Below are 27,591 nucleotides of genomic sequence, written 5' to 3' on the forward strand. Positions count from 1 at the left end.
CATGTGCCAGTGTCCTGGGAGCACCAGATGTGACCGTACATGGTCGATGACTCGCTCCTGATACATTTGCAGTCTGCTTTGTCCCTCCTGTGCAATGTAAGTTATTCCTGCTTCTCCTCCCTATCTGCTGGTCCATATCTCCCTCTGAACTCCCCTCCTCTTCCTCTCTTGTGGGCACCCACATGACATCACTAGACACGTCATCATCGATGTCACCTTCCCCACCGCTAGAAGTAGAGATCTCGGAGTAGGTAGCAACACCGGGGACCAACCTCCTCCTTGGGCTGATCTGGGTACTGTCGTCAGACTGCTGAGTAGCGGTTGTTGCTACCTCCTCTTCCTGATCCAATACCAAGAGTGGCTGTGCATCAGAAATGTCTTGATATGGATCGGAAAATAATTCCTGTGACTCAAGAGGAAGGTATGTGGTGGTGGTGGTGGTGGTGTTGTTGGTGGTAGTGTCTTTGGGGGTGCACATAGCACAGAGTGAAGAAGAGGGTGCAGATCGAGAGGATGAGGAGGGTGCAGAAGAGTAAGGCTGAGTGAGCCACTCAACCAAGTCTGGTGCGTCCTTTAAAGTAATTGAACGCACCTTCTGCAACTTCCCACTTTGGCTCAAGCCTGTTGCTCCTGCCCTACCCTTACCACCCCTGCGGAAGGGCCTGCCTCTTCCTCTGCCTGTCATTTTTTAAATGACCCTGTGACAAAACTCTCAGTCCCTATACCGATGAAGGACTGCTGCAGTATAGGGCATCGGTCAGCAGTAGTGCACCTCAACCCTATGTATTGTGGACCTATACCAGTCCTTATAGAGTAGCAGACTGTACCTCACTCAACCCTATGTACTGTAGCACCCTAGACCTTACCAGTCCTTTTAAGGACCTTTGTGGAGCAAGTAGGTTGTGTGTGACTGATTAGCAGACTGTACATCAGTCCCTATACCAATGAAGGACTGCTGCAGTATAGGGCAGCGGTCAGCAGTAGTGCACCTCAACCCTATGTATTGTGGACCTATACCAGTCCTTATAGAGTAGCAGACTGTACCTCACTCAACCCTATGTACTGTAGCACCCTATACCTTACCAGTCCTTATAAGGACCTTTGTGGAACAAGTAGGTTGTGTGTGACTGATTAGCAGACTGTTCGTCAGTCCCTATACTGATGAAGGACTGCTGCAGTATAGGGCATCGGTCAGCAGTAGTGCACCTCAACCCTATGTATTGTGGACCTATACCAGTCCTTATAGAGTAGCAGACTGTACCTCACTCAATTCTATGTACTGTAGCACCCTAGACCTTACCAGTCCTTATAAGGACCTTTATGGAACAAGTAGGTTGTGTGTGACTGATTAGCAGACTGTACGTCAGTTCCTATACCGATGAAGGACTGCTGCAGTATAGGGCAGCGGTCAGCAGTAGTGCACCTCAACCCTATGTATTGTGGACCTATACCAGTCCTTATAGAGTAGCAGACTGTACCTCACTCAACCCTATGTACTGTAGCACCCTATACCTTACCAGTCCTTATAAGGACCTTTGTGGAGCAAGTAGGTTGTGTGTGACTGATTAGCAGACTGTTCGTCAGTCCCTATACCGATGAAGGACTGCTGCAGTATAGGGCTGACTGATTAGCAGACTGCAGCAGAAGGGCAGCAGTCAAGTATAATATTCTTTCTATATTTGGAAGAAAGAATATTATACGTGTACAAGCCTATTACCATACCACTGATACCAGTCCTGAAAAGAACCTTTGTGGACCTAATATAGTAACAGCTACTGATTAAACTGACCCCCACTGCCTCACACACAGCTTCCTGCCTGTCCCTATATAAACTGACAAAACAGAGGCTACTGGAACAATAACTGGAATAGCACTTTTGTGGACCTGATAGTAACAGCTAATGACTAAACTGCCTGTCCCTGCAGCACACACCGTCCTGTCCCTTTCTCTAAACTGACAAAAGACACTCAGGCTGCTGCAACAATCACTAGCACAGCACTGCCTATCCTGAACTACACCTAACACCTATACCAGTCCTGAAAATAACTTTTGTGTACCAAATAGCTAGCGATTTGGGTCACTGCAATCTCTCCCTGCTCCACACAGCAACCTCTCCCTATAGTGACAGAAGAAAGAATGTAAAATGTCTGCCGGATTGGTTGTATTTATAAGTTAGGGGGAATGTCCAAGTGTCCATGTGCTGTAATGTCTCAATTGGCTGTCCTGTACCCCATGATGGATGTGTCATCATAGGTCAAAGTTCTTTTACACAGTAAACACGGAAGTCCGCCGGGCGAACAGCAGCAATAGTCCGCCGATCGGGCGGACCGCGAACAGCCGAAAAACGACCGCCGGGCGAACCGTTCGGCCATCCCTAATCACATGTAAACAAACAGGCATCACGTCATGATGCCGGTTCCTCCCACCCCTCTCTGTACCAATCGGTACAGTGAGAGTGGAGAGGTGGTGAAATGGCAGCAGTGCTGTGGGCTGGATGTGTTGTGCCCACAGCACTGCTCTGTGCCAATACTCTCCCCATACTGTGCAATACTCTGCCAGTACTGTGCAATACTCTGCCAATACTCTGCAACACTGTGCAATACTCTGCAACACTGCAATACACTGCAATACTCTGACAATACTCTGACAATGCTCGCCAACACTCTGACAATACTCTGCAATAAATTTTAACAGAAACAAATAATTTTTTTTTTTTTACATAATTTTCAGTCTTTTTTGATTTATAGCGCAAACAATAAAAAAACACAGCAGTGATTAAATACCATTAAAAGAAAGCTCTATTTGTGTGAAAAAGGGACACAAATTCCATATAGGTACAGTGTTGCATGACTGAGTAATTGTCATTCAAATTGTGAGAGCACCGAAAGCTGAAAATCGGTCTGGTTAGGAAGGGGGTTTAAGTGCCCAGTGGTCAAGTGGTTAAAGAAAAAAATATTCTCACACTTCCGGTTCCGGCGCCGCATGGAGTAGCTGTCCCTCCGCACAGCTCCCACAGACCGGCCCATACAACAGCCTATAAAACCAGCATTTATGCCCCAAAAACTCTGGCAGCCCTTCCCCACGACACTGGGAACATCATGGACTGGTTCGTGGAAAAAACCGGGGCGCGATCGCACGCGGCCGTCACCGCACGGTCGGCTCATCCGCAAATCAAGGCCCACGGCTTCGGCCTACATAACTCCGGCCTGCGCGGCCCCTCCAGCGGAGACAGCGCCTGAGATGGAGGTAGGGTACAGCTCATCCTCACAGACAGTCCACCAGGACACTTCCCAACAGCAATCCTCTGCCCCACAACAGTTATCTGGCATTCCTCAAACAATATCTATGCAGCAGTCCATGATGCCTCCGTTAGCACTGGACCACCACACAGAACTCCTGGCTCAGGCTGTAGCTGTTCTCCTCTCCCCAATGATTGCTGCATCAGTGGAGAAAGTGGTCAGCTCAGGCATGCAAAAGATCCAAGCCCACTTAGGGTACCATACCTCTAGACTGAATTAGGCTGAACACCGCATCTCCAGTCTTGAAGAAGAACTCTACCAGACACAATCCCAAGAACAAGCCCAAGACAGAACGAATAAGTATGTGCTGGAAAAGCTTGATGACCTCAAAAATAGATCCAGGAGGAGTAACCTGCGATTTGAAGGAATCCCTGAATCGCTCCACCAGTCTGATCTAGCAGAGCTATGCGCCCATCGCATTCCTGAAGCATTGGGCCTCGGGGGCCCCTTCACCGTGGAATGTGCCCACCGCGTGGGAACTTTCAGTTCAGAGTGCAAATCGCCACGTCCGATAATCGCTAAATACTTGAACTACTCGGACAAAGCCTCCATACCACAGCAATACCGACAGTCCAGATCCCTTCAGATTGATGGAGTGAAAATCCTGGTTTTTGCCGACTATTCAGCGGACGTCTCCAAAAAACGAAAGGCTTTTCAACATATCTGCATGGAACTTCATCAACGACAACTAAAATTCACCCTTGCATTCCCTGCTGTCCTTCGGATCAAAGCCCCAAATGGCGAACAACTCTCCTTCCAAGATCCGGCAGAGGCTACGTCCTTCCTGAAATCACTACGCTCGGGACCCCATCTCAGCCCCACATCTAAAGTGGCTCTGGTTAATCGAGCTCTGGACCAAAGAAGCCCACGGAAAGACTATCCTAAGCACTTTAGGGCTTCAGGCCCAATTCAACACTCCTTAGTCCTACGCTGTTGGGCTCACCGCTCAGTTGCATTTTGAGCTATAATTTCCCCTTGAGGACTGGTCGCCTTACCATTCTTACCTGGGCAAGGTGAACTGAGTTTGGACTCCCCCCTCCTGTGGCAGTCCACAACCCCTCAGGTACTATCCGGCATGAGTAAAAGGGCTATTTGTTCTAACTTAGTATTGGTTTACATTTAGTTTATTGTTTTCATTGGTTTTATTTCTTGGTCTTTTCTACTTCTTTAGAATTGTAATTCCTCTATGGCCTCCTTGTGTTAACCTATTTTCACTCCCCGAGCTCTTGCCTAGACCACTGGTATACTTTATCCCCCCTATAAGGCGGATGCATCTGCATCGGTCACGGGGCCTGGTTCTGGGAGCTGGTCTTCACAGTGATTTCCATGCGGAAAAAAGCAAAGTTTGTTAATGTTTTCCTTTGGTTCATTATTAGTATTCTATGCTACCTATACCCTTCCTCCCTCCCTCCCACTCCTTACCTTCCTCTCCACCCCACAGTGTCTACTTTTGATGCACCACCATTCTCTGTCCCATCAAAACTGGCCACCCTGGCCTTCTATAGTATATCACCTCTAATTATGCCTCATCCATGTTCCCGCATCCACTTGTCACCTGTAAAACCCGTTTAAATCCCTAACACAATCCCACCAATATGAAAATCGTTTCCTGGAACGTGAAGGGGCTTCGTTCCCCCACCAAAAGAATGAAGGTGCTTCGCCACCTTAAAAGGCTTAAAGCCAACATTTCTCTTCTGCAGGAAACCCACCTTTCTTCGTCCGACTTCCATCAGATGGGGAAACTTTGGGTGGGCACGGTGGTGGGCTCCGACTCTGTTGGCCGTAAAGCAGGAGTACTTATCCTTATACACAAGAATCTTCCCTGTAAGGTTTTATCTACTGACACAGATCCCCAGGGCTGACTACTTTCCATTCGCGTACATATAGGGACGAAAGAGCTCATACTCTCAAACGTCTATCCCCCCAACAGCCCTCCAAAACAATTTTTCTGCACATTGTCCGGTTGGCTACTCCGTCATCCACACCTTCCACATGTAATTGGAGGTGACTTCAATTCCACAATCCATCCGGTTGATGATAGGTCCTCAACAACGCGCCCCATACCACCTCCAGCCCTCGTCACCATATCAATCCTAGCGTCCACAATGGAATCCCTCCACCTACATGACATTTGGCGACTTTACCACCCGACCGATCGAGAATTTCCCTTCTATTCCCACCCGCATAACGTTTTTACCAGGGTTGACTATTTATTCTGTTCAGACGACTTAATTCCCCTGATCCCGGAAGCGGACATCCATGACATAGCAATTTCTGACCATGCACCCATCTCGGCGACCCTGGAGACACCTGACTTGCACCCCAATCCTAAAATATGGCACTTCCCATCCTACCTACAGAACAACGCCGACTTCCGCGCTTATATTGAAAAAGAATGGGTAGACTACACACTGACGAATGCGGCACAAGTAGATAACCCAAATTTGTTTTGGGATTCTGGAAAAGTGTTCCTAAGAGGTTGCATTATCTCCTATGCATCCTCCTATAAAAAGAATGCATATCACAATTACAAAACATTGAGTTCCAGACTCCACCATGCACAACGAGCACTCTATGCCCATGACTCTCCTGAAAACCGGACTGCTTGGCAAGTAGCTAAACAGTCCGTTGATACCTGGGCCGACACCCTGGAATCTACCAAAAAAGCATACTTTGAGGCCACCCTTCATAAATTTGGCAACAAGGCAGGCAAGCTTCTCGCCAGACTATCTAAGGGACCCTATCTTCCATACGCGACCCAGATGGCAACGTCACATCCACACAAAAAGGAAAAAACACGGCTATGCTGCAATACTATTCTTCGCTCTATGCGGCGGACCCTATTGACAATGTCACGGCACGTGACTTTCTAGAGAAAGTCAAACTGACCCAAATCTCTCCTTCCCAATTAGAGTCCCTTAACGCACCCATCTCTCTCACAGAAATATCGTCCACTATACGTAAGCTAGCCTCCTCCAAACCCCCAGGCCCAGGTGGCCTGACAGGCGAATTTTACAAGACACCAGGCTCGCTCCTAGAACCAAATCTCAAAGACGTATACCAACACATGTGGTCAGGCGGCCCCTATTTGCCCACGGGTAATCAAGCGATTGTCAAACTACTGAAAAAAAGAAGGCCCATTTCGCTTTTAAACCTGGATGTCAAAATTCTTTAAAAAATAGTAGCTACAAGACTAGCTTCCTTCATCCTTTTTCTGATACACCCTGCCCAGTCAGTTTTGTCCAGGGCAGAACGGCAACAGTTAATATTAGAAAAGTGATGATGGCTCTAGAACACACGAGATGCAACCCAAATAATGACCATGCCATTATTACTCTTGACGCCAAAAAGGCATTTGATAACGTAAGTTTTGAATGGCTTTTCATGGTATTGACTAAAATGGGTTTCTCCGGCCCTTTCCTTCATCTAATTAGCTCCATGTACACCGCCCCGGCAGCCAGATTGGTAGCCGCAGGTCTCCTCTCAGACGAGTTTTACCTTCATAAGGGCACTAGACAAGGCTGCCCCCTATCCCCACTCCTTTTTAATATAGCTCTTGAACCTCTATCCAGATACCTGTCCAGTGTGGCCCCTCTACATGGCATTAAAATATGGGAGCACGAATTGAAGACATCTCTCTTCGCGGATGATGTCCTCATTTTTTCAGCCAACCCATCTGCAGACATGCCCACAATCAAAGCCACCTTTGACCAATTAAAAAAATGTTCGGGGCTACGCATAAACTACTCTAAGAGCGAAATTCTCCCCATAGGATCCCTTTCATCGCCAACGTGGGCTCATGAATCCATCTTCACGGTTGCAAAATCCCACATCACTTACCTAGGCGTAAAAATAGGGAAACTTCCCTCCTCTCTTTACCACCTCAATTATCCCCCCCTATTTGCCAAAATTACTCAAGAACTAGAAAACTGGATGGATCTGCCTCTCTCGCTCCTGGGAAGATGCCACCTGGTAAAAATGGTCAGTTTCGCATGCCTACTGTACCCTCTCCAAATGATTCCCTTGCTCCTACGACATGGGGATACCAAACTCCTAAACTCTGCTATATCCAAATTTATCTGGCGAAACAAAAGACAGCGCATAGCATTCTCTAAGCTCCATCTTCCCAGGACCGAAGGGGGTATCAGTCTCCCGAATATTAGAACCTACAACCTAGCTTGTCTTTTGAGGGTGGGCATGGACTGGATAACCCAAAAATCTTGGTACTCTAACTACCATCTGGAAGCTGCAATGACCCACCCCTACTCTCTAGCAGCACTCCTCCATTGTAAGTGGAAATCACTGCCACCTTTGCTTCAACATAACCTTCTGCTAAGGGACACTGCTATTGCTTGGAGGGAGGCAAGGAAAAGTCTCAAGCTTTCCCCGTTTATCTCCAGGTTCCTACCGATACAGGGTCACCCAAATTTTACCCCGGGCTTGGACCACCAACCCTATGAGGCATGTCAGCAAAGGGGTCTCTCCACTTTCTCTTCCCTCTGTGATCTGGAGTCTGGACGTGTACTATCCTTTCTTTCACTGGCCGCCAAGTTTTCCCTTCCAAACTTATCTGCTTTCCATTATTGTCAATGTGTCAGCTTTTTACAAAAAACCTGCAGGGATTAACCCACAAGATTTAAATCTTCCTTTATAGAGGCACTTCTACGAAAAGACTCTTACAAAATTTCCGACATCTACACGCCTCTTCTCTTGAAAATCACTCCTCCCCTGAGATCCTCGTTAGTAGCCAACTGAGCAAAAGACTTCCCGGACATTGACCTGGTGGAAAAAAATCTCCAAGGCCTTAATACGGTGTAAAAGTTGGTTCCAAATGAAACATGGAGGGAAACCCAGTTGAAAACTGCCCATCGGGCTCACATCCCTTTCCTCCCCACACCCCAGTCACACTTATCTTCAATGTGCCCATTGTGCCAACTACCCAAGCCTTCTCTCACACACCGCTTTTGGACCTGCTCTTTTATTTATACCTTCTGGGATCAAATTTTGGCCTACATCTTTGAGATTACACTGCTAAAGCTCCCCAAGGATCCTTTGCTCCTCATCTTCGGGCACTGGGATCCCACACTACTCCCCTGGTCAACCACTCCCATACCTCAGGGCAAGGATTGGGCCCTGATATGCCTCCTGCTCGACAGGAGAGCCATTCTAACCAACTGGATCTCCACCTCAAAACCATCTGTATCCCAAGTCAGTAGAGACCTCCTGCAGCTCCTATTCCAAGATAAACTTAATACAAATCTGTCACATGAGAAAGCCAAACAGCGCTTCTACAACAGATGGGCTCTTTTTCTGGCCTCAAAACTCACTCCTCTGGAATGAGCACAGCTCGAAGAACATTCCTTCCTCTACAATGGACCCTCATCCATTTCTCCTACAACCTGATCGCTACAGTCAGCAGGACAGCGGACCCCGGACTCCTGCCTGAATTTATCGCTCCCAGACTGATAGAACTTCTGTTGGTTACCCCCCCTTCTTCTCTGGTCTTATCGGACCTCAGGACGCATCTCCCCCCCCCCCATGTCACCCTCTTCCTCCCCTCCTACCCCCTTTTTTTATTCCCATGTATGATTTAACAAATTCTTTTTTTTGGTTTCTCTAAGGTTAGCATAGGGACCTGCTAATTCAGATCCATCCAGCTCAACTCTCCCCTTCTACTGTTCTCCGAAGGGTAATTCTATGTTTTCAATCCATGTGCACTACATTGTGTTTTTACACCACTCTGTGTCTTTAACATTGCACTTGTTTAACCTCCTGTAATCTATGTCATACAAACAGAAAATACTGTTATCCTTGTAAATTTACTCTGTCAGTGTCATTTTTTGTTCAATAAAATCTTATTAAAAAAAAATAAAAAAAAATAAAAATAAAAATATTCTAACGTGATGTGTTAATGTTATGTGATATATTCCCATATAGATGAATATATGTAAAAATATATAATTAAAAAAAGTTTTTAAATTAGAAACAACATGAAAATTATATATATAACAGAGTCATTTTTTTAAGCCCATCCCTGCATGTCAAAAACAGGCAACAAGGCACACAGATCTAACCCATTGACACATGGAGTATATAAAAAAATGTAAAATAAAAAACATTTTTTGGCCACATTATTACATATCAAAAAAACAGGCATCAAGACATCAAAATCCAGCATTGTAACAACATTAAGTATTGAGTAGAGCGGATCACTGCAGCTGGCTGGTGATCAGTGAGTATGAGCTGTTTTTTTACAGCTTTTTACTCACTGATCACCAGTCCAGTGTAGAACACACATGTCCCCAGACAGTGTAAACACACATGTCCCCAAAACACACATGTCCCCAAATAAAAACATTCCACATATGTCCCACTAAAATCACATGTCCCAGTGATTATCTGCTCACATATGTCCGTGATCACCTGCACACATCTGTACATGATCATTTGCGTACATATGTCCGTGATCACACAAACCAATTATTATACACTTAACAATGTTTTACCAAAAACTTGTAGCAGAATACATTTTGGCTTAAATGTATTACAAAATTAGATTTTATTGGATTTCTTTTAAAATAGAAAGAAGAAATATTGTTTTTTATTTCCAAATTTCCACTTTTTTTGCTTATATTGCAAATAAAAAACGAAGTTGTGAATAAATACCACCAAAATAAAGCTCTATTTGTGTGAACAAAATGATAATAATTTCATTTGGGTACAGCGTAGCATGACCACGCAATTGTCGTTGAAAGTGCGAGAGCACTGAAAGCTGAAAATTGGTCTGGGAAGGAAGGGGGTGAAAATGCCCAGTACTGTAGTGGTTAATACTGAACTGTTTCTGAGTAGTCATAGACGTAGTGGTAGTAGTCCTTCTCTGAGAACACAAATTCAAAGAGCAGACCCTACAAGGTCTACAGTGGTAAAAACCAGTGAGCTGATCAAAGAAACCCCTACTCGAGGCAGCAAGGTTCAGAATATTAGGGGCCACCTGATTACGTAGAGACGTTGCTCCTTTAAAGATCACCTTAGGTTTCTCAGGTAAAATGTTTTTCAAAACAACATCATTAGTGGCAATATGCCAATGCTTATTACATAGTTCGTAAGGTTGAATAAAGACACCAGTCCATCCTGAGCGAGTGTCTACAATTGTGCCTATCCCTGTACATTGCACACTCACATCATTCCCTACCCTCAAGGAGCCCACAATCCAAGGTCCCCATTCATATACTAGGGCCAATTTTGGACAGAACCTACCTGCATGTTTTTGGAGAGTGGGAGGAAACTGGAGGAAGCCCACGCAGGCACAGGGAGAACATGCCATCTCCATGCAGGTAGCGTTGTGGTTGGGATTTGAACCAGCGACCCTTTTTACTGCTAGATGAGAATGCTAACCACTACACCACTGTGCCACCCCAATTGACCAGATGCTTGATACTTCTATGCTGTATTGAATACGAGGTAATAAAGGGGGCCCCCAAGGTGAACTGACCTCCCCCATTGGGTTCCCTTCCAACAAGCAGTCCTTCCCTCTCAGTGGCCAAAACAGTCTGCAGAGTGTCCCTAAGAGACCCACTCTGATAACCCTTTTCAAGGAAATTAAGTGTCAGGATTTCTGCCTGTGTCAAAAACTTCTGGGGATCTAAGCAGTTCCTCCGAAGCCTAAAATACTGGCTCTTTGGAACCGCTTTGAGCCAGGAGCTATGGTGGCAGCTATCAACCGGAATAAAGGTAACAAAATTGTCTCCTTTAATTCCAATCTTTAGGTCTAAATAGTGAATCTCAGATTGACTGGCCTCGTATTTAAGCTGTGTGCCTCTCTGGTTATGATTTAAGGTCGACCCAGGTCCCCAAACACTTTTTATGACAATACCATGCATATAAGCCTTTAAAATGAGCACTTTTTTTTTTTATAATTTTTATTCAGAAAAAAAATAGAAAATACAGAGGCTCATGTAAAGGCACATTCAGTAATGAAAAAGATACACAAATCCAGGTCAAACCCTGGGGCAAGGAGAAACCGTGAGACACAGGAATGTTCAAAAACAGTAAAACCATAGTAGCCAAGGGTAATAGGGACCAAACTGGATGGATCAGCGACTGTTTTGAACCCTAATTAGAGCAGACCCTAAGACCGGCTCCCAAAGGACCAAATGCCTAACTATAACTTATAAATCAAGGTAATGATGGAGGGGGGGGGGGGGGGGGGGGGAGAGGAAGTAAATTAAACACAGATACATTGTAAGGGGGGTTCATAAGTAATGTCCATATAGAAGAATCCTGGGGGGGGGGGCTTCAGGGGGATCTGGGCTATGTAGTAAGTCATAGAGTGGAATTAGAAGTGGAACGATCCGTTGTAGGTAAAGGAAAGTTGATCCAATGCACGTTGATCGGGTAGTGACATGGTTGAGGTTATGAACAACTGCCACCTAGCGAAGAAGGCCGCTTTTTGGTTGACATGGGAGAAGTCTGTCGTGAGCCTCTCTTTGTACAAAAGGGATAGAAGATCCTTGTGGAGTTGGGAGGCTGGAGGGCCAGGAGGCGACAGCCAATATCGGAGTATGAGACGACGGGCCAGAAGTAAACATAGCAGAATCCAGTCGACTGTAGCTCGCGGTGAGTGGGGCCCTAGAATGGGTCCAGCACCTGAAGAAGTAGACCATGGCAGCAGCAAGGGGTCCCAATATCCGAAGATTAGGAGCAGAAGTTCCTTAGGTAATTTCAGCAAAGTGACATCAAAGATGAAAGCCAAGACCTGGTCCCAGAAGGTGGATATAGTTGGGCAAGACCATAAGCGATGAAAGAGGGGTGGCTTCGAATGATGACAGTGGGGGCATGATGCCCCGTCTCGCTTGGATTTGGGAGAAATAAAAGGGATGTAGGCCCTGTGGGCAATCTTGAGCTGGGTTTCCCTCCAGGTTTTATTAGGCGTGAGGCGCAGTACCTTGTTGAGACCAAGCAGAATCTTGTGGACGAGGTCGGGGTCCGGGAAGGCAGAGGACCAATTTGCGATGGAGGTAGAGGATGCAGGTAGCGTCGACCTTTCCAGAAGAGGTTTGTAAACATCAGAGATCCTAAAGCATTTGTCCTGTATCAGCTGATCCATGAAGCTTGATTGGAATTGACGAGAATCTTCCTTGCAATTTTGGGTGATAAAACTAATACACTGTTGGTAGTGGAGAAAATGTGAGGTAGGAATTGAGAATGAGTCCATCACCTTCCGAAAGGGTAGAGGTTTGCCAGTATTCGGGTCGCAAAGGGAGGAGAAAAGGGACAGGCCCCGTGCCGACCAATCTGTGAAAGCTTTGCAGTGGAGACCTGGAGTGAAGCAAGGATTTCCTTGAATAGGCAGATGGATGGATATAAAAGGTGGAAGTCTGGCCAGTTTCCTAGACTCCCTCCATGCTAACGCTGTGTCTCTGAAGACAAGGTTGTGTTGGTGGGGGGAGGGTACCGATTTCCAGCGGCAATGCAATAGGGCAGACAAAGAGAACGGGTGAGCCATAGCGGATTCCAATTCAAAGTTAGAGTACCTGGATGAGTGGGTGATCCAATCTAGACTAGTTCTAAGTAAACAAGCTAAATTATATAATCGAATATTAGGTAGACTGATACCTCCGTTGCCCCTGGGAAGGTGCAGCTTTTTGTAGGCAATAAGTGGTCTTTTGCCGTGCCATAGAAATTTAGCAATAGCAGAATCTATTGAAGTAACATCTTTGTGCTTGAGCAATAGTGGGAGAGTTTGCATAGGGTATAAGCGTCTGGCAAAGCTGACCATTTTTACAAGGTGGCACCTTCCCAGGAGCGAAAGGGGCAGATCCATCCAGTTGGTCAATTCTTGGGATATCTTGGACAACAAGGGGGGATAATTCAGCTGATACAAAGAAGATGGCAATTTCCCAATTTTAATTCCCAGGTAGGTGATGAAGGAAGGGGCAACAGAAAATAGAGAGCCACTAGCCCAGGATGGAGTGGAATGAGAGCTAATGGGTAAAATCTTGCTTTTGGAATAGTTAATGTGGAGCCCTGAGCATAACCTAAATTCATCAAAAACACTTTTAATGGTGTGTATGTCAGCCAAAGAATTTGTAGTAAAGATAAGGACATCATCTGCAAACAGGGAAGTGCAGAGTTCCATGCCTCCTATTTTTATACCGTGGATGGGTGCCGTATGGGATAGGTATCTAGAGAGAGATTCCAGGGTGATGTTAAAGAGGAGAGGAGATAAAGGGCAGCCCTGTCTGGTACCTTTGTGTAGGGGGAAACTTGGCGAGAGGAGGCCTGCCGCTACCAGACTAGCAGTAGGGGAAGAGTACATCGAATTGATGAGGTGACTGAAGGGGCCTGAGAAACCTAATTTGGAGAGGGTCATGGAGAGCCAATCAAAACTGACATTATCGAAGGCTTTCTCCGCATCTAAAGTAATGATGGCATAGGTACCATTGGGGTTTTGTTTGACTGATTCGAGAGCTAGTAAAACTTTACGGATGTTTAAAGTGTCTGTTCAACCCTTCACAAACCCCGATTGGGCTGGATGGATTAGGTGAGGGAGAATATCGGCTAATCTCGAGGCAACGATCTTTGAGAGGATTTTCACGTCTAAGTTAAGAAGGGAGATAGGCCTGTATGATCCGGGCTGCAGTGGGTCTTTCCCTTTTGTAGAGAGGAGTTTAATGACAGCTTGATTCCCGGAAGGGAGATAAGGGCCTCCCGTCCAGATAGAGGAATAAACTGAGAGAAGTGTGGGCGCCGCAATATGGATATAGTTTTTGTAAAAATCACTAGTGAAGCCGCCAGGGCCAGGTGCCTTGTGTGAGTGGAGATGGCGAATGGTTTTCTCTATTTCAGGGAGAGGGATGGGGGCATTGAGGGTCTCCAATTGCTCCATCGATAAGGTGGGAAGTGACAATTTGTCTAAGAAGGACTGAGCCTTTTCTTGTACAATGGGGTCTGGGGCATAAAGATTTGTGTAGTATTGCAACATTATCTCATTTATGGCTCGAGGGGAGGAGTGTGTGCATCCCGTGAGGTCGCAGAGGGAGGTGATGTGAGTAGGGCGATGGCCACCTTTACACAATCTGGTAAGGAGTTTCCCAGCTTTATTACCGTACCTGTGAAGGGTAGCATCCTTTTCGTACGTTCGAGGGTGTCAGCCCAACTATCAAAAGCTGATTTGGCTGATACCCATTCATCGTGAGGTAAAGAGGAACTGGATAAGGATAGCTGCTGTTGGGCAGCATGTAGTCTGGCACTGGCCGATTTTTAGTGTTGGAGTGCATTGCGTTTAAAGGATGTGGCATAACAAATAATGCGCCCCCTAAGATATGCTTTCCCGGCATCCCAGAATAGGTTAGGGTCTACCGTATGGAGGGCATTTGTGAGTACTCTGCCCAGGCCTTGTCCATGTATGTGTTGAAATCTGAATTATTGACCAGGAAGGCTGAAAAGCGCCAGAGGTTAGGGTGGGGAGGGAGATCCAGCCTGTCTAAGGAGATCGCTACTGGAGCATGGTCTGAGATCGATATGTCGTGTATTACTGAGTTTGAAGTCAAGTTTATGATGTCATCTGAGCCAAAAAAGTGGTCAAGCCTTGCCAGGGATCTATGGGGATTGGAGTAAAACGTGAATTCTCTGTCTACAGGGTGGGAGAGATGCCATAGATCCGTCATGTGTAGGAAGTCCATGGTGGATGCAAATATAGTAGGGTTCGTTATGGCAGTACCTGGTGACAGACTTTTTGGAGAGAACCTGTCTATCGAGGGGTGCATAACATCGTTGAAGTCACTCCCTACCAAATGAGGTAGGTGGGTGAAGCTAAGTAGCCCTGTCGAGAGCTCGGTATAAAATTGCTTAGTGGGGTTATTAGGGGCATATATGTTAGAGATGAATAGTTCTTTAGTGCCTATCCGAACCGTTGCGGTGAAAAAGCGACCCTTATTATCTGAGAGGGTAGAAAGAATTGTGCATGGAAGATTTTTATGTATTAGAAGAAGTACACAAGCCTTCCGTCCCACTGATTCAGCTCCATGTACTGTACCCACCCACATTTTTTGCATGCGCGGGAAATCGGATGCTTGTAAATGGGTTTCCTGTAGTAGGGCAATATCTGCCTTAAGACGTTTAAGGTGTCGAAGGATCTTCACCCTCTTTTGAGGAGAGCAGAGACCCTTGACATTCCAGGAAACTACTCTAAGAGGAATGGAAGCTGTGGATTTGGGTGGCTGGATATGTGGCTTAAAAGGGCATGGAGGGTTAGGTAGCCTAGGCTGGACTCAACAGAGATATGAGACAAGGGGTCTTGTCCAAGGATCTTGAACGGATAAAGGGGTGAACCCATGTAAACAGGGGGGGAGGACGGAGGAAGGGCATGGTTGGGGGGGCATGGGGGGCAAAAACGGTGATAAAAGAAGAATAACCAAACAAATAAACAAATGCAAATACTTCTCTTTTTTCCGCATGAGTTCACTGTGTAGGGGGGGAGCTCCTCAATCAGAGCCCCATGGATGAATGGAGTGATAGCGGGCAGTCCCGGGGACGCCTAATAGGCACGCCGTTCTGAGACACGTGTCACGGCGCGACGGCAGATCTGTAATGAGGGGGATCAATACACAGTGGAGTCATGCTAATACCTGACATAATTTTAGAAACAAATGTAAGGCAGGTCATGGCAATAAAAACATAAACAATAACTACGAGCATAGTGGAAAAGCAAGAGAAAATGCAGTAAAAAATAACCTGAACACATGTTCGTGAACTCGGGATAAAGGATAGGAGTGGGGCATAGGCAGAGGGCCTACTGCGTCCAGGGACCAGAACCTCCGTGGTCGGCAGAAAAGCAGCTCCCGGTACTGGATGGTAATGATCTGGGTAACAGGGATGAGGGAGGGAGGGAGAGATGAGAATCAAAGAGTATAAAAGTAGCGAACAGCCACTACTTAACACAACTTGCCTTGCGACCCGGGTGGAGGGAGGAAATAAGAGAGACTGTCATATGGAGACAGAAGAGACTTCAGCGTGGAAAGTTACGGTGTCGGTGATCCGGAGCCGATGCTTGAAAGCGCTTGGGGGAGTCCTTCCTGGGGCTTCTCTGATCCAAAGCTCGAACGAATGAGGCAGATTTGGAGGGCGTAGCTGGCAATGGGTCCGAACGAAGAGAACGCAGGAATGCTTCTGCTTCAGAGGGGTCCTAGAATGAGAGTTGTTCCCCTTTAGGGGATTTGAGACGAAGCACGGCAGGGAATGCCAAAGAGAACTTGATTTGAAGTTGAAACAGTTCCGAGCATATCGGTTGAAAGGCTTTGCGTTTCTTGGATACTTCAATAGAATAGTCTGCAAAGATGAGAATCTTGACACCATCAACATGTAAGGATGGGGATTGCCAGAATGCTTGAAGAATAACGGCTTTATCTGCATAATTTAGATATTTGGCATTAACCTCCCTGGCGGTATGATTCAGTCTGGAATTAGGTGCTGAAAGCGGTACAATTATTTTGCACGGAAATCTGGCTTTTATTTTGTAGTCCTGTAATTCTTAGGAATAACGCTCTTAAATCTGTTCAAACCAGAGTCTAGCAGACATCCCGGGTATGATAAAGTTTATAATATAATAAAGAATAATAAAAATTATTCAATAATGTAATAAAATCCTAAAACACTGAAAAATTGACACTTTTTGGTTGCTATGGACAATCTCCAAATTCCAGGCAGAAAAAAACAGTATTTATAATATAAAAGTGCATGCAGGGCATTGCACAGACCACTAGGGACAAAGGGGGTGTGTATTTTTTAATACAGCACTGTAATCTGTAAGATTACAGTGCTGTGTGTGTTTTGTGTGTTTTAACTTTTTTGAATTTGCCGCCGTTCTCCGCTCCCGTGAGCCGTAACGTCGCAGGGAACAGAGCTCGGCGGCATTCGGCACTGTGAATTGAGCGGAGGACAACTTGATCACACAGTGCGGCGGACATCGCTGGATCCAGGGGACAAGGTGAGTAACGCTCCCTGTGTCCTCCCCTGCATCGAGCGAAGCCATCCCGAGTCTGGCTCGGGGTTACCGCTCCTGACAGTATATTCCTACCCCGAGCCAGACTCGGGATTACCGCTAGGGGGGTTAATGGGACGGGGGGTCTTGCGGTCCGCATTAAATGATCCCATGTGGTGGGCCCTTTCCACTGTGAAGGGACCCATTAGTCCCATGGCTTCTGGAATGCGTTTAGCGCAGAAGTCGTTCAGGACGGCTGTAGGAAGCGTCTCTTGGACACCGACGAATCGCAGGTTGGATCGTCTGTATCTGTTCTCTAAATCATCAAATTTTTGGATGACATATTGAATTGCTTTTTCCTGAGACTGCTCTGTGGCTTGGGACTGATAGAGATCATCTTCCACCTCAGAAACTCGGTGTTCAAGTTCATTGAGCCTGGTAGTATGCTCTGTGAGCTGAGCCTTAATTTGCTTCATCCCAGCCTGAATAGCTTTCTCCACTGACGCAGTGATCATGGGAGACAGAAGGGCCGCCACCGCTTGTGCTATGCGGTTAGTATGGCCATCATCCCCTGGGGATGGCGGGTTAGCATCCCCAGTCAATTTGTGAGGGGTCCCTGTAGCGTGCCCACGGAGGTGGGAAGGTCCAGTGATAGCAGGGGATGCAGGTGAGGCGACCCCGCTTGCCTCCATAGCCGCTTCCGTGTGTTCCGCAGCAGATGCCTGTGTAGCTGGAGCAGAGTAGGCCGAAGCCGGGGACTCGATTAGCGGCCGTTCGGAGGGTGCCGCCGCGGCCACGTATGACCAGGCCCCTGTTTTCTCTACGAAGTGATCCATATCAGCGGGGATCATGGGGGGACACCAGGATCCGATATAGGGCACGGGGGCCGCTGAAGCTGGCTTTTTAAGACGATTTGTGAGGCTCTGTTGCGGGAGCTAGGCTGAGACGCAGCTAGCTCATGCGGCGCCGGAACCGGAAGTATGAGCACTTTTGATTTCTCCCATAGACTTTTGAATTTGCAGCGAACACCCCAAATTGTTCGCTATTTGGCAAACAGGCGAACACCCAATGTGCGAGTCAAACTTACGTTCGACTCGAACATCGGGCTCATCCCTACTCAGTACACATAATCCCACTACACACTATAAAAGCTAACTTTCCAATGCCAAATCTTGTAGGGTGTTGGAATGGAGATAGATTTATCAGGGCTTGTTTTGCTACTAGCAGTTAGTGTGTTCACTGTTCACTTATTCTTGAGTGCAAAATTTTCGTTTATTGTTAGTATAGTGGGTGAGAATAGTGTGTCATTGTAGTGTGTTAGTGGAGTGCAGTGTTTAATACAACATTACATTACAATTAGTGTTGTATACAGTACTGTATACCCTTTTTTATTTTTGCTGCATGTTTTTTTTGTGTATTTTTTGTTCCCTGCCTGTCCCCTATCTTTTAAATTGCCAGCCACAGATTTTCTGACTGTGACGTGTTTTTTTTTAATCATTTATTTGTTTGTTTTATCGCTTTTACATTTCTATCAGAATGTCTGTCAAACACCACTTTTAACTGAATAAAGTGCATCTAATTACACTTTTCCCAGTTCTATAAAATTTGGGGAATAAGCCCACCATAATGTCTGGGAGGTCAAAAAGGAGAGGCAGATGTTCCTGTGCCACTATGGAGGGGGTAACAGGCAAAGATGGATGTGGTCCGTCCTCACGCAGGACACCTTTGTCTCTTTTTAGTGATGTTGCCCATGCTATTCAGCCACAGCATGCAGAGGAAGTGGTGGACTCCACCACAGCTGCCAGAGTGGCTTATTCTGCCTCCTTGTCCACAGCTACTCCTGCCATAGCCTAAGTATCATGCATGCAGAAGTCAGCTAAAATATTTGAACACAGCATCAGCCACCTTCTGCTTGAGGATGCACAGACATTACTTGATTCAGAGGTTGTTTCTGAGGTAGAGGAAGGGACTAACAAGGGCCAAACGAGAGGGGAGAACATTGATTAACAACAAATTGGCAGTCATGTTCCCCCAGCCGCAGAGTATTGTCACGTTGGCTCCAGTGCTTATGAGGATGGAGGGGATGCTGATGATAAGGTCGCTGATGTGACTCAGTGCAAGATAGAGCAGAGGAGGAAACGGAGGGGGAGAAACAACCCCAATGAGGCAGGATGTCCTCTAAAGGCAGGCATCATGGAAGAGTAGAGAGAACCCACCCTATGCCTTTAGATTGTGAAGCTGTTATCTCCCGGCCTTTTTAGCACATGTGCAGCAATTCACAATTTCTTCCACACGCAGATCAAGCTTGGCAAAAACACCAGCCATTTGAGTACCATATGTTTGACACTGCATTTAACCTCCCACCATTCTGCCCAATTGAAAGAGCACCTGCAAGCCACACACAAGGGACACATTTCTTCTCCTCCTCACGCCTCACCTTTCGGGTTTAACCATGCAATATCACAGGACCTCTCAGCAGCCTCTGTTGAGAGGGAAGATGCTATAGCAAAGGGTGTCAGAGGTCCTTGCAACATGTCTGCCATCAGCACACCATCAGCTGTAGAGAAAAGCAGGAAAATTTATCTGCCCCGGCAGTTGCAGTGCACAAAAAAAAAAAAATTATATATATATATTGTGATATTTGGGGGTTATTTAGCCTCTGTGTAGAGCACACCAGTGATCAGAGTCCACGCCAGTTATGCCATTTAAGGGCTTGTTGGCCCATTTTTATTAAAAGTAAAAGAAAACAAGTCCCATAACAGGAGGGTTCAGTTTTGCACCAGTAACAAACGAATAAACAGAAGAATACCAAGCCACCTGGCTCTCCTCAGCAATACCGCCATTCAGGCTTACACTTCAGCCTTCTTATCCCTATAACAGAGATGTCGTACAACTACTGTACCTCTTTTATATTCTTTGCTGCTCAGCCCACAGCTTTGGGCCCTCTGGCTATACCATGCAGACATGCATGCTTCTTCCTTGCTTGCCTGGACTCCTGGGGAGGGTGGAGCCCAGAACCCTGGTCTTGGCTCTGTTATAAGCCCAGGACCCACCTGCTCAATCAACCAGCATGACTTCTGGCTGTTCCCAAAACCCGGTCCCAGGATTGGAGATTCCGTCCCACCCATAACACTATGGAATCTCCGGGCTCCAGGTCCCAAACTGGATTTTTGAAAATAATGAGGAAACTGAAAAGCCAGTTTCCTCTGAAAAAAACATCTCCCTTCCGCTGGTGGGTTACCATACTACCACTATATATATATATATATATATATATATATATATATATATATATATATATATATATATATACTCCCTGTCACCTACATGCCCAGGGTCTAAATTCCAGCTTGTCCAAATTGCTGGGTTTACAACTCCTGCCTTTATGTCTGGTGAAGTCTCCCACTTCAGTGAATTTGCAGAATGTTCTGTATCACAATGGCAGGTTCCCAGTTGCTAATTTTGCATGTATGGCCATTCCAGCTCTGTACCATCATGTGGAAGGCAATGTTTTGGCATCGCTGGGCAAGACAGTAAGCCACAAGTTCCACCTTACTGTTAACTTGTGGTCCAGAAAGCATGGTCAGGGACAATATATTTAATTCATAACACACTGGGTAACTCTGCTTGCAACTAATAAAGATGCTGGACAGGGCTCAGTGCTGGAGCTTATATAGTCACCATGCCTCCATACAGCTGGTGGTGATAATGCAAGATATGCCAGCTCTACCTCCTCCTCCTCCTCCATGCCCTTCTCTGCTAGATTGTCCTATGAACCACCAGTCAGGCTAAAAGATGCCATGCAGTGCTTCAGCTGGTTTGCCTAGGGGACAGGAGACATAATGGAGCAGAGATTCTTTCAGCTCTGGAAGGGCAGGCCCAGAGGTGATTCACGCCATGGACACTTGAGCCAGGAATGGAGGTGTGCGATAATGGAACTAACCTTCTGTCTGCACTTTGATAGGGTAGGTTGACACATGTTCCATGCCTGGCACATTTTCTCAATTTGGTGGTGCAGCGTTTCTTAAATAGGTACACAGGATTGCAAGATCCTCTAATGCAAGCCAGAAGAGTCTGCTTTAGGTTACAGGGTGAAGGCACTTGCAACACTCAAAGACCAATTTTTCCACAACAGTGTGACAGTGGCATCAAATTTCAATTTTTTACAGCAAGGCCAATTCTTGCTTTTATCAACACTACCTTTTGAAGGTTATAGAGTGAGGTCACCAACACAACCCAACAACATTTTTTTTCCTCTTGACAGGGGTGCTATTTGCCACTAATTGACAGAGGCATCAAAATAAATTTTTTTACAGCAAGGCCAATTAGTGCTTTCATCAAGATTACCTCTAGAAGGTTACATGGTGAAGACACCAACAGCTAAAGAACAATTTTTCCACAACTGTGTGACAGGAGCATTAGATTTTTTTTTTTTTTTTTTTACAGCACCGACAATTATTACTTTCATCAAGACTACCTCTAGGAGGTTACAGGTTGAAGGCACCAAGAGCACCCAATAAAACAATTATTCCTCTTGACAGGGACATTAATTATTTTTTTACAGCAAGGCCAATTAGTGCTCTCATCAAGACTACTTGTAGAATCTAACGGGTTGAAGGCACCAACAACACCCAAAAGTAAATTTTTCCACAGCAGTGTGATAAGGGTGTCAATCTTCATTTTTTTAAAGCAAGGTCAATTCTCTTTCCAAGACTACCACTAGAAGGTTACAGGGTGAAGCCATGAACAACACCTAAAGACCAATTTTCCTGCAACTATTTGACAGGAGCGTCAAAAGTTAGGTTTTGTACAGCAAGGCCAATTCTTCCTTTCATCAAGACTATTTCTAGAAGGTTACAGGGTGAAGACACCAGCAACACCGAAAGATTTTTCCATAACTGTGTGACAGAGGCCTCAAATTTTTTTTTTTTTACAGCAAGGCCAAGGCTTTCTTTTATCAACACTACCTCTAGAAGGTTACGGGTGAGGACCCAAACAACACCCAAAGACCAGATGTTCCGCAACTATTTGACAGGGGCATCTAATTTAAATTATTTATAGCAAGGCCAATAAGTGCTTTTTTTTAGTGCAAAATTAACTCTGGGTGGTCTTTGGGTGAAGGCACCAACATCGCCCAAAGACCAATTTTTCTACAACTTTGAGAGGGACATCAAATTTAAATGTTTTACCACAAGGCCAATTCTTATTTTCATCAAGAGCCCCGAGCTTCTCAGGAGGGGGATATTCATTCTATCTATAGCCAGAGTCTATACTATTATATAATGGTGGGATATAGAACTCTTGTTAGTTTTTTTTACTCCTTCTTCAAATCCCTTGTGGGCAAGGATGTTGTACTAGAGCTGAAGAATGACTTGAGTATTTGCGGTACACTACATTCAGTTGATCAGTACCTAAACATCAAACTGACAGATATCAGGGTGACAGACCCGGAAAAATATCCTCATATGGATACCAATGACGATTGAGGCTTGATAATTACCGCATGTATCGGCGTATAACATGCACCCCAAGTTTAGGAGGGAATTTTAAGGAAAAAAAACTTTAAGGAGGGAAGTTTAAGGAAAAAAAAAACTTACATTTAAATGCCCATTAATGCAGCCTTATTAGTGTCCATCTGCAGCCTTGTCCATCTGCAGCCTTGTCCATCATTGCACCCTTGTCAGTGTAATTTGCAGCATTGTCATGCAGCCTTGTCCATAATTTGCAGCCTTGTCAGTGTTATTTGCAGCCTTGTCATGCAGTTTTGTCCATTATTTGCAGCCTTGCCCGTGTCATATGCAGCTTTGTCATGCAGCCTTGTCCATCATTGCACCCTTGTCAGTGTCATTTGCAGCTTTGTCATGCAGCCTTGTCCAACGTTACACCCCTGTCAGTGTCATTTGTAGCTTTGTCCATCATTTGCAGCCTTGTCAGTTTCATTTGAAGCTTTGCCTTTTATAAATGGCGCTGTTTTTGGCCTGAAAGCCGGCGAGAATGGCCGAGAGCATGCGAAAGCCGCCGAGAGTGGGCAAAAGCCACCGAGAGCGGGCGAAAGCTGACTAGAACAGCCGAAAGCCTCTGAGAGCTACCAAGCGCTGCTAAGTAGTGATGGACGAACTTCCGACGGGACGTTTCGCGAACGCGGACCACGAACGCGGCCGATAGTTCTCGAACCGGAACGTTCACGACGTGCCCCATTGACTTCAATGGGAGGCGAACTTTGCAAACCTACAGGTCAAATTTGCAGCCACAAAATAATTAATAGCTGTGCAAACATAGTCCCACCACATGGCCAATGACATGCGTCCATGTTGATGAGGACAAGAGCCTCTTCCTGACAAATCTGGCCATTGGTTGTCGGAGTCTGAGGGCAGGGGGCTTATCAGAATCCATGAGCCCCCTTTAATAAGGGGGCACCCGTATCCCAGCCCCCACCCTATGTGAATGAGCATGGGGTACAATGTATCCCTACCCATTCACCTGTGAAAAAAAAAACACATCACACAAGGGTTAAAATAGTTTATTGCACAGCTCTGGGGGTCTTCTTCCGTCTTCGGGGGTCTTCTCGCCGGACTCCTCCACTATCTTCTGCTAGCTCTTTTACTAGCGGACTAGCCCACTTTTTTCTATGTTTTTTATGTTTTGTATTTGCTAGTAAGTTATTAACTGGACAGAAGTTACTACAACACATGTATGAGGTGAATCTGGAATCGACAACTACAAGCATTCTTTTTTTATATGTGAAATTGTTGTGACAATTCAGGACTGTGGATCTTCTTTTTAACTTTGCTCTTTTCAACCCTTGCAGTTTTGTTCCACATGAAGGGAGAAGCTGGCAGACATCTTAACTGAGTATGATTAAGGTTGATAGCTGATAGTGAAATATAAGCACTTATATCTATAAGAGTACCAGAAATAGGCATTTCACTTATAACACTCATGATCACATCCATTACACTAGTTTGAAGGGATGGGGTGGCAACCCTAATAGAGAGGCTAACATTTAAGAAGCCCCTATAGGTGTTTTAGGGGCATAAATTACAAATATAATTTCCTGATTACCTATCACATTTCTTGAGACCATAGAGCACCAGAACAATGGAAATACCCACAAAATTGTTTTATTAGTGCAGTTTTTGGCAGAGGATGAGTGGGACTGGTGTCTCGTAGGAACATGGTATATAAACAGATCAAAGTCAGTACAGGCAGCAGGCTGACATGCAGGAAGCAGGCAGGAAAATGGTCCATAAACAATCCACGGTTATTGCAGGCAGCAGACTGACATCCAGGCAGCAGGCAGGAACATTTTCCATAAACAGGCCAGGGTCAGTACAGGTAGTAGCCAGAGACATGGCCAACACAGCAAAGTATTGGTCCAGGCAGCAGGCAGAACCATGATCCATAAACAGACCAGGGTCAGTATATGCATCAGGCAGAGGTGTGGTCAGTTTTGGTGGCAGGCAGAGATATGGTTAATTAACAGGCAATAAAAAGGACCAATCATGGAGCCCATCTGCCGATAAGTGATGAGGTGTGCCCAAGGGACACGGGTATCATGGAAGTGCGCCAATACGCCAATAAATTATATATTTAGGTCATATATTAGATTATAATTTATATTTTTTTCATATTTATATTTGTATTATATTTACAGTATATTATATTTATTATATTCTCTTTTCCTTCCCCACAATGCTCTGAAAGAAATCCCATTGCTAGCTGATGAGACAACACAAAACAATTCATTTTCTCTGAAGCTCTGACCCCGTTGCTCATTGTGTTTGTATTATTCTTCCTGCAGATAGTGAAAACTGCATGAAATGTCGTGATGAAGAATGGCCAAATGAGAAGAAGGATCGGTGTGTTCCAAAATTGATGGAATTTCTCTCCTACACTGATGATCCCATTGTTGTAGTATTTTCAGCTGTCTCCATCCTCTGTTTTCTTCTGACTGGTTTCATATTGGGAATATTTATACATTACCGGGACACCCCCATTGTTAAAGCTAATAACCGGAACCTGAGCTATCTTCTCCTGGTCTCCATCATGCTGAGCTTCCTCTGTGTCTTCTTGTTCCTCGGCCATCCAGTAGATGTGACCTGCATGCTGCGTGTGACCTCTTTTGGTGTCATCTTCTCAGTTGCCGTCTCTACTCTACTTGCCAAAAGTATCATGGTGTGTATTGCTTTTAAAGCCACCAGACCTGGGAGCCTCTGGAGGAAATGGATGGGAGCCAAACTGCCCAATTCTATCATTTGTGTCTTCTCACTGGTTCAAATCATAATCTGTGTCACTTGGTTGTCTATTTCTCCTCCCTTCCAGGATCAGGACACTCACTCTTATCAGGGGAAGATCATCATTCAATGTAATGAGGGTTCAGTTTTCGGCTTCTACTCTGTCCTGGGATATATGGGGCTTCTGGCAGCTGTGAGTTTCATTATCGCTTTTTTAGCCAGGACATTACCGGACAGTTTTAATGAGGCCAAGTACATCACCTTCAGCATGCTGGTGTTCTGCAGTGTCTGGATTGCCATGATCCCGGCCTATCTGAGCACCAGAGGGAAATACATGGTGGCTGTGGAGTCCTTTGCTATAATGGCATCAAGTATTGGACTTCTTGGCTGTATATTTTTCCCAAAATGTTACATAATTCTGATCAGACCTGATCTGAATACAAAAATAGCTATCCACTAATATGTATGGAGAAACACTGGATTACCAGTAGTTATAGCATTATCTCTAATATTGGTAATTTTAGTATTTTCCTAGTGTATTGAGAATGAACACTGTTAAATATAAACAAAGATTTCACTCACCACCTTTCCAGAAGATAAATATTAAACATGTTCTTTTATGTTCTTTTATAAGCTGCTTGTAATGTATTTTTAGTGTCAGGATCACTTTAAATATATTGTATGTAGATATATCCTCTATATTAATAAATACATTTTGCTGGTGTAGTAAAAAAAAAGAAATTCATATCAGTTAACCACATAAGCCCCAAACCATTTGGCGGGCCAAAACCAGAGCACTTTTTGTGATTCGGCACTATCACTTTAACTGACAATTCCACCATGCGTTTTAAATTTTTTGCGCTATAAACAAAAAAAGTGAAAATTTTGAAAAAAAATCATTTTTTTTCTACTTTTTGCTATAATAAATATCCCCCCAAAAATATATAAAAAAACATTTTTTTTTCTCAGTTTAGGCCAATACGTATTTTATATATTTTTGGTGAAAAAAATCACAATAAGCGTTTATTGATTGGTTTGCGCAAAAGTTATAGCGCCTACAAAATAGGGGATAGTTTTATGGCATTTTTATTAATATATTTTTTTTTTTTTACTAGTAATGGCAGCAATCAGCTATATTTATCATGACTGCAACATTATGGCAGACAGATCGGACACTTTTGGCGTGATTTTTGGCAATTAAAAATGCACTGATTACTGTGTAAATGTGACTGGCAGTGAAGGGGGTAACCACTAGGTGGTGCTGTAGGGATTAATTGTGTCCTAGAGAGTGATTCTAACTGTGGGGGGGGGGGGGGACTGTGTGTGTCACTACACTGATCACCGCTCCCGATTACAGATACCTGTGATCAGTATCAGTGTCATTAGGCAGAACGGGGTGATGCTTGTTTACATTAACATTTCCCCATTCTTCCTCACCGTGAGAGGATCGCGTGTATCCCTTCGGACATCGATTCCGTGGAACCCGCGGCCGCGCTCATAGAGCTCCCTGCCGGCGCGCTCGCATCCGCAAGCTGCCTCTTAAAGGGCCATGTACAGGTACATTAATCTGCCTGTACGCGCCCTTCTGCCGCAGTGTATCTGCGTGAGGCGGTCGGGAAGTAGTTAAATTTGATGAGAGCATCTTCTTAGGAAGTTCACATTTTAAATGATAAGTTGAGTTCATTTTAAATAATATGTTCTTCATAGGATCTAATAAGAAATCTTTCTCCTTGTAGAAATGTCTTTGTAAACTGCTGCCACGAGGTAGTATTCGGCTTCCCCATACAATGCTCCAAAGACAACACTCCTACCCAAGATGCCAGATCATGATATGAAAGCTTTTAAAGCAAAAAACAGGTTCCTGGTGCTCATTGATCAATCATAAGAAGAATTCTGAAGAAGACATTAACCACTTTCAGACCGGACCATTTTGCTGGTAAATGACCAGAGGTCTTTTTACACTTTGGCACTGCGCTGCTTTAACTGGTAATTGCGCGGTCATGCAATGTTGTACCCGAACAAAATTTGCGTCCTTTTCTTCCCACAAATAGAGCTTTCTTTTGATGGTATTTGATTG

General features: G+C 45.1%; 1 protein-coding gene across 1 annotated transcript in view; it reads left to right on the forward strand.

Moving 5' to 3' along the window:
• Positions 1–26,169, forward strand: part of LOC143940048 (vomeronasal type-2 receptor 26-like) — a 48,506-nt gene extending 22,337 nt beyond the window's left edge. Inside the window, exon 2 of the mRNA XM_077461096.1 lies at positions 25,082–26,169. Coding sequence (XP_077317222.1) covers positions 25,096–25,974 — 879 coding nt within the window. The 5' untranslated portion in view covers positions 25,082–25,095 and the 3' untranslated portion in view covers positions 25,975–26,169. The remainder of the gene's footprint in view (positions 1–25,081) is intronic.
• The last annotated feature ends 1,422 nt before the right edge of the window (positions 26,170–27,591 follow it).

The sequence above is a fragment of the Lithobates pipiens genome, unplaced genomic scaffold (assembly GCF_037356315.1).
Source record: "Lithobates pipiens isolate NorthernLeopardFrog02 unplaced genomic scaffold, aLitPip1_a1.2 Scaffold_3, whole genome shotgun sequence".
Classification (NCBI taxonomy): Eukaryota; Metazoa; Chordata; class Amphibia; order Anura; family Ranidae; genus Lithobates; species Lithobates pipiens.